The sequence below is a fragment of the Athene noctua genome, chromosome Z (assembly GCF_965140245.1).
Source record: "Athene noctua chromosome Z, bAthNoc1.hap1.1, whole genome shotgun sequence".
In the NCBI taxonomy this organism is placed as follows: Eukaryota; Metazoa; Chordata; class Aves; order Strigiformes; family Strigidae; genus Athene; species Athene noctua.
In genome coordinates, this window is record NC_134077.1 from 79,221,546 (window position 1) to 79,229,629 (window position 8,084).

Sequence of the window (8,084 nt, forward strand, 5' to 3'; positions counted from 1 at the left end):
ATTGTATTTAGTTAAGTGTGGTTTCTGCAGTTTTCACCTGTGCCAATTGAAGCATGAGTGCTGGAAATTACCAGTCACAAAGGAACACCACTGGAGAAAAAGAAGGAACAAAAAAAAGACAAACAGTTCAATACAAGCTTCATGGTGACAACACATTCTGAGATCCAGCAGGTTGCTGCCTGGTCCATGCAGGAAAATGATGAATGAATGCTGTTTAACATTTTGCTTGAACAGTTTTTCCTTTCAGAAAACTATTTGCAATACAATCATGAGAAAAACAGAGCTGTGAAGAGAAGCATTTTATAAGGCTGATTACCTTTCTAGGGCATATCATTTGATACACGCTTTGTTTATCCAGAGTGAATTCAGTGGTTAAAAAGATTAATTGAGCCTATTTTATGTTACTTGTACATGCTCTCACAGAGGAAGTGACTTGTGTTTTTTCTTACTGACTCATGCACAAGAGCCTGCAATTCACCAGAAACAACAAAATTACTTTCCTAAATTTAGTAGTTCATAAATCTTACAGGATGTGAACCCATTCGGTGGGGCTTTTTTCCTTCCTTCTTTCAGGTCCTTCCTGTATGTCCAAAAAACTAAATGTGCACGCAGGAGATGCACAGTATCTGCCTTTGCTTTTCTGCTCTGCTCTTTCACAGTACAACAGGCGTCTGACAGCTCACTCATGCACTCTATCATCTCCCTCTTTCTCCACATAAATGTGCACGTGTGCAAACACATACATACATATGTACATTTTTTTCTGCCCCAGCTGATGGAGAAGAAATGACTACCATTTCAAAGCACAAAGCCCTGTGGTTTGAAGGAGTCGTGTAATCTTTGTGTAGGTGGCCAAGGATCAAACTGTTATTATCGCAACTACACTCACCAGGTGAAAGGTCTTAAAAAATGCTACTTCACATCTCTGCATCTCTTTGCTCCTATGAACTTCACTGTGATCTCAATGCCTTGGACAGTAGCTTGTCACTTAGCTCAGGCTTGTTCTGTGCATAATATACTGGGCACCTAATCTCTGAGTGCTACAGGTTTTCAAAAGATAAACGGTAAGTACTGCCAGATGTAATGGTTCACATGTCTTTGATGACGACCAGCCATATTATTCATCAGGATTGAAGACTAATTTAGTTGTACACTAATAGTTGTGAAATCACCACGCCTGGCAGGTAATAAAGGAGACTGCAACACATGTTCAGTAGCTTACTCAAATGACTCACTTTGGGATTTAGATACCAAGTCTTCAGTGCTGTCAGATATGCTCATCATTATCTTCACACACAAAATCAACTAACAGATGACACGTGGGAGCCACATCTGTCAAGCCAGGGTGTACCGGCAAGGTTTAGTTAGCCAGGCGTGCTGCAGGGTTGCAGGAAGAAACAGGCTGCCCTGTATCAGGCACAAAGGGCTCCAGCTGGATACAAAACAGACCCACCATAGGACACAGCTGAGCCCACGCTGGTGAAAATATCTTTAAGAAAGGGTAAAAATTTCTGCAGGACAGCTGTGAGAGGAGTAGGAAAAATATGAGAGAAACAACAATGCAGGTCAGAGAAGGAGGAGGGGGAGGAGGCCATGCTTCAGAGCAGGATTCCCCCGCAGCCCGTGGTGCAGCCCATGGTGCAGCCCATGGTGAGGCAGCTGTGCACCTGCAACCCATGGAGGTCCGCAGCGAAGCACATCTCCACCTGCAGCCCAGGGAGGAGCCCACACAAGAGCAGATGGAGACGCCTTGAAGGAAGCTACAGCCCCATGCAGAAGCAGGCTCCTGGCAGGAGCTGCAGCTTATGTTTAGGACCCCACGCAGGGGAGCATGTTTGCTGACAGGACCCACGCTGGAGCAGTCTGTTCCTGAAGGACTGCACCCCGGGGAAAGGGCCCATGCTAGAGTAGAGGAACACCACAAGGATGAAGCAGCAGCAGAGGCAGTGTTATGGACTGTGACACCCATTCTCCACAACCCTGCACTGCTGGGGAGGAGACAGTAGAAGTCAGGAATGAAGGAGTGAAGTTGAGCCTTAGAAGGGAGGGGAAGGGCAGTTTATTTTTATTATTGTTTCTCATCATCCTACTCAACTATTAATTGGCAATAAATTAAATTGTCTCTCAGTCTATTTGGCCTGTGACAGTAATCGTTAACTGATCTTCCTGTCCTTATCTCAACCCATAAGCTTTCCTGCCATGTTTTCTCCCCCACCCTGTGGAGGGGAAGTGACAGAACAGCTTGGTGTCTATCTGGCAGGCAACCAGACAAGGTCAAACCCACCATTCACGGAGGCAGTAATGCAGGAGAGGCAGAAAGCAATTTCCTGCTTCAGCCCTAAGAGCTACTGCTGCACATGCAGAGAAGGCCCAAACCCAGAAAACAAGACCCTGCCTGAGCCCTGTGCCTTGTACACACATGAAGCAAGACACCTAGGGTGAGCCAAGCTGGGCAAAGGTTAGCAAGGAGGCCAGGAGGAGCTGCTCTATTGCCAAAGCTACAGACAAGATGGACTGCCTTCACAGATGTAGTGGCAAGGCACAGAAATGGGGCAAACAGGCTCCTCCTTGATAGCTGCACAGCAATAGGACGTGAGGTAGAAGGCACAGGCTGCAACAAGAGAAAACCAAAAAAGAGATCTGAAAAAAAATTTGACATTTCCATGGGAATACTCAACCATTAGAAGGGGTAGCACAGAGAGGCTATCCAACTTTGGGAATATTCAAAACTGAACAAATCCCAAGCAATCTGATCAAAATTGTTTCTGGTTTCAGTGGACGCTGGGACCTGACAACCTCTAGAGGTCCCTTCCAACATGGAGTACTCCCAACATCACAAACATCCCATGGTCTGTATTGGTAAGACACTCAAAATGGAAAGATAAATGTTCTGTTCGCAAAGTACACAGTCCACACATTTAAATTCATTTTTTTTAAAAAAGTCTTATTGCTTTATTTAGATTTTGACATAGCCCACTTAGGTTACTGGAAGTCCTGTTGAAGATGTATATAGAAGTAACTGACTACATTTTAGCTTAAACCAAATACACTAAAATAATGGTAGAATTCAGCCTAAACAATTTATGACCTAAGCAATTTTAGCTTTGTCTAAGAAAAGCAATCACTCTACTATTCATCTTCTGGCTTTTGATTTGGGCTCCATTTTTGCAATTTGTTTTAAAGCAAAACTTTGAAATAGTCCATGGATATATTTTACATACTACAAGAATACAGGATGGCTTTATGAAATCAGAACTTCCAAACAGTCTTCTGAGAAGATTTAAGTACTAGTAATATTCTATCTTCTTTGACTCAAAAGTGCATAAGCATTAAAAGGTTTTTACACATTTCCCAGACATCTTTTAGCATACATGGATCACATCAAGTGTTTTTGTTCTCAATGGGAAAAAAGTAGTTAAAACAAATTAATAATTTTAAAAAGTGTTCCATGGAAAGTGTGCTACATTTTTTCTTCTGGGAAATCAAACCAAGAGGATCTGTTGACAAGTGTCTTTGGCAGTCTTAGTATCAATGGTTGTCTCTCTGGACACTCTAGGAAGGAAGTCCTTGGGGAAGGCAGTTGACTGGAAGGCGCTGCTGGTGCTGCTTGACTGTAGCTGGTTATAGTTTCTGTGCGAGGGGTGTTACTCCTGGTATCTGCTATGGTAAGATCCCGATCAGCTGCTGTTTCTCGAAGTTCAACATCAGCATTTCTAATGCCACCATCTAAGCCTCCCTTTCTGGTAGGAATATTGCACTTTTTGACTGCTCCTCCAGTTTCTTCACCAACTCTGTAAACATCTTCACATCCTGTCTTTCTCAGAAAAGAAGATGGAGACTTGTTTTCCCTCTCATTTATCTGAGTTGTGCCTGTCCAAGTAATACTGCTATCACGTTCGGTACTTTCTGGCTCCTTGCTACTATCACTATCAATTGTAATCACAACTGGAGAAGAATATGCTGAGTTACTCAAGTGACGTTTCCGATGTTTCTTCTTATGCTTTTTCTTTTTCTTTTTAAGATGCCTTGCAGTGTCTGTTGCTTTTCCTTCATAGACTATCTCCACACTCGGACTCCTCACCTTTTTTTTCTTTTTCTTACGCTTTGTCTCACTGCTTGCTCGATTGTCTGAAAAGCTATCTTCATTTTTGAAGCAGTCACTGAATTTTGAGGAAGTTTTCTTGGGTTCATTTTCTCTTTCTAGACTTGTGCTCTCCATGGATGCATTTTCCAAGTGGCGAGTTTTGTACTTCCTTTTTCCACCAGGCTTTTCACTTTTCATTCTGTCAGTTCCTCCAGAAGGGGTCCTTGACCTGTTGCTTGATCGACTCCTTGACCTGCATTTTTCATAACAGTAATAGTGTCTCTCACGGAGTCCCCTCTGGCCATGTGGATCTCTCCTTTCAATAAATGATCGTATCCTGTATTCTGGACTATCAGATTGCCTTGAATAGAGGACATTAGACTGATTCCTCCTCCTGCTGGAAGATTCATTGTCGTCTCCGAACACCTTCTGACTACAGAAAGCATAGCTCCACTGGCATCTACTTTGATAACTGTCTCTTACATAATAACGATCACTGTCTCTGCTTCTTGATCTCCTTTTGCCATGGCCTTTGCTACGTGATCGTGATCTGCTTACTTCTCTGGATGGAGTGCTCTCACGACTTAGCGAGCCTCTCTGGCTTTTTAGAGACACTCTGGTGTCACGAGCTCTTGATCGCCTGCTGCTTCTTTTGCTCCTATGTTTGCTACTATCTCTGCTTCTCGATTGTCTCCTTCTAAGTTGGCTTTTGCTACGATGCTCCCTCCTAGACCGATGGCCATGACTGCGACTGTTCCGTGAAAAGGACTGTGGGCTCCTGGACTTTCCCTTTCTAGACAGTCTGTGATTCCAAGGGGAGCATACTGTGTCGCTCCCCAGAGAGGGGCTCCAGCTCAAGTCCTGTGGAGACAGATCTTTTACTTTACATTTGTTCTTCTCATCTTTTGACTCTGTCTTCTCAACTGCAGGAGATAAGCAGCTTCTACAGCTACCTACATCCTCCTTATACATGGGGGAACATGGCGATAAACTCCTGCTTGGTTCACTATCACTCCAGCTGCGACACTGGATTGGTTGCTGTTTCTTCACATCTTCCCTTTTCTCTTCCTTGATGGACTCCTCAGTGTCTGAGGACAGCTCAACCACTTCTGGTGTCCTCTCAGCTAATGGCTTAACATACCCAACAATCACACAATTGTCTGAGGAAGAATCACTGTTGTTCAAATCAGCATCAGCCTGTAACTGAGCCTTCAGTTTGGTTCTTCGACTCTGTGTAGCAGAACCCTCATCAGAACTTTCTGATGTCTCCAGAGGAGAAGCTATGGTTGCACGAGCCTCTTCTGAAATGGAATAGGAAGGCCCTGGAGTTTCATCGTCCCAGGGGGCCTGACCAAGACCAGTCACAGACAAATTGTTATCTGGCCCTTGAGAATATGCCATATCTGGAGATATTGTAATAATTGATGAGTCTGAGTGGCTTCCTTCATCATATGATGGTGCAGGACAGTCATAATTTGCATGTTGATCATATGCTTCTAAGTTAAAAGGACAGCGGGCAAAACTGATGAATTCATGTAAGAAGTGTTCAGTCCGATTCAGCAAAAATGGCTTTAGATCGTCAGCAAAGGCCTGACTTTCCAGATCATACCTAGTCACATTACTCATAATTATGTGCTGCACAATATTAACCAAAGATCCATGGGCACCAAGCAGGACTGTAAGTTCTCGCTTCAACCAAGGAACCAACCTATGAAGGCAAGCAGGGTTGCGGCGGAAAAACTCTGCTGAAATGTCTCGATAGCGGCCACCATCCTGAATACTACGAATACGCACACCACTGCGGTACAGAGCTCTGCGGAAGTTGATCATATCCTCCTCCTGAATCTGCTGCAGAGATACGCCCTCTGCGCTAGCCTGCCTCCTTGAGGCCAGACTCCTTATCATATGCTGAATCTCTTCAACTCTCTGCCGCACTGGTTCGTTAGACAACCCTTCAAACAATACCCCGTTATCTGGAGGTGACAGTGTCCTTCGGGAAGGGGAACTGCCAGCGCGGCGCTCTCCTGTTAAGGTAGTACGGTAACGAAATCTCCGGCCATCAGGGCTTGCAAAAGAGCTATTTTCAGATGGGCTGAGTATATACTCTTTAAAATCATCTTCAGCACGAATTGTATGGAAAATGGAAAAAAAGGGTTGCTTGCAGAGGGGGCATTCTGCTTTATTTTTTGACCACTCCTGGACACAGCGAAAACAGAACCTATGCAAGCAGCGATCTAGATACGCAACGTTGTCAAATCTATCCAAGCAGATGGGGCATTTAGAGTCAGGAGATGCATCTGTTGGCAGCTTGCTGGTGCCAGCTTTTGGCGAAAAATTGCTGTCTTCTGAAAACTCCTTATCTGCTGAAGTCATGTTCTAGAAAAGAAAAACACAAAAGATCATCGCTATCTCAGAGTGACAAAAATGTTAAAGTTTAGAACCAGAAACCCGTAACAGTCACCTTTAAGGCTGCAAAACCCCGTGTTGGCACTGAGAGAACACCGAACAAAGAGGCAGCACAACCTAACTGCTTGGCTTCTTTTCACAGTGAGATCTGGCTCTTCAGGGTTGCAAGTTTTAAACAGAGCTTGAATAATGCTGGCATATACGAAGGAAACAGGCAGGACTCTGTCTTTCACCCCACTCATAAATAACTGCTTTGACGTAGTAAATTTATGATTAACGTGGTATCCTTTGAAATACACTTCCAAAAGAGACCAGTGTTTACATATGAAAAATATGAGACCATATTTTGACAAAAGTCAAAACAAGTAATTGGGCTAGAACTAAACTATCAGTGTTCAAGTTCTGCTGGACCTGTCCTGCTCCTGCACTCCCTGCCCATAAGCATGAGCATCTGCATGTGCCTCTGCTGGGCACTCATGCTGGACCACATACAGCTTCTTGGACTGAGCAACCTTCAGGGATGTTTTCCAGCCTAAATTAGTCTTTGTTTTTAGGACTGAAGCAGAAACAGCCAGGTGTCATTCCTACACCCATCCTTGGGTACATGCCACCTTTTTATTCAACCTGGCTGTCAAGCATGACTAGGAATAAATCCACCCATTTTGAAGTTATTTTTGGTATCAGCATTATCTTAAGGCATTACAACACAGTGGAAGTAAGTTACCGTGCTGCTTCAAAACTCGGTAGCCCATGTTTTGCAGCAAGGTCGGAAGCGTGTCGTAACCGCCCACCGGACAGCAGGCACGAAGTCTGCCGTGCAGGCCAGCGAGACACACGCACAAACGGACGGTCGGGCACACACCGGGGCACGACCGCACGGACGCCCGGGGTGTCACGGCGCGGGGGGGGGGGGGGGGGGGGGGGGGGGGGGAAGAGGAGGCTCACGCCTCTCCGGTGAGACACCGCTCGGCCGCTGCGGGACGCCGCCCCACTCAGCGCCCTCCTCCGCGCCTCCCGCCCGCCTCGTCGCGGGCCGCCGGCCCACCCGGAGGGCTCCGGCGCAGCTCCCCGCCCCCAACTCACCGCTGCCGGGCCTTCGCTCCCCGCCCGGGCCAGAGCCGCGGCCGCCTTCAGCCTGTGGCGCGCCCGGCAGCGTCCGGAGGCGGCAGTCTCCCGCCGCTCCTCCCCCAGCGGGCGGCGGCGGCGGGCGCCCTCCGCCAGGCGCCGTAACGGCTCCGCCATTCGCGGCGGCGGACGCGGCGTTGCCAGGGGAACCGTTGCCCCCCGCCACCAGCGGGGCACCGCCGGGCCGACGCGCTGCCTGCCGGGAGCGGCGCGCGGGCGCCTTTTTTGAGCGTCACTTCCGCTGACGGCGGCGTCCGGGTCTCGGCGGCGGGCGCAGGCGCTGCTGAGCGGAGGAGGCCGGGGCGGGGCCGAGGCCGCATGGCTGCGGCGGGGCGGCGTGACCCGCGCCAGGTCCGCCGCCTGGTGCGTGCCGGGGCTGGCGGGAACCGCAGCGGGGGGCAGGTCCGAGTGTGCCGCCCGCGGCGGGGCGGGCAGGCCTGGGGCCCCCCGGCCTGGAGGGCGGGTCTAC

General features: G+C 47.7%; 1 protein-coding gene across 1 annotated transcript; it reads right to left on the bottom strand.

Annotated features, from left to right (window-relative positions):
- Positions 1–2,927: 2,927 nt before the first annotated feature.
- Positions 2,928–7,753, bottom strand: TOPORS (TOP1 binding arginine/serine rich protein, E3 ubiquitin ligase). The gene is made up of 2 exons (XM_074932808.1): positions 7,574–7,753; positions 2,928–6,460 (listed from the first exon to the last, which is right to left on the bottom strand). Exons 1-2 carry the CDS (start codon positions 7,730–7,732, stop codon positions 3,461–3,463), a joined length of 3,159 nt encoding a protein of 1,052 aa, XP_074788909.1. The 5' UTR covers positions 7,733–7,753; the 3' UTR covers positions 2,928–3,460.
- Between the last annotated feature and the right edge of the window lie 331 nt (positions 7,754–8,084).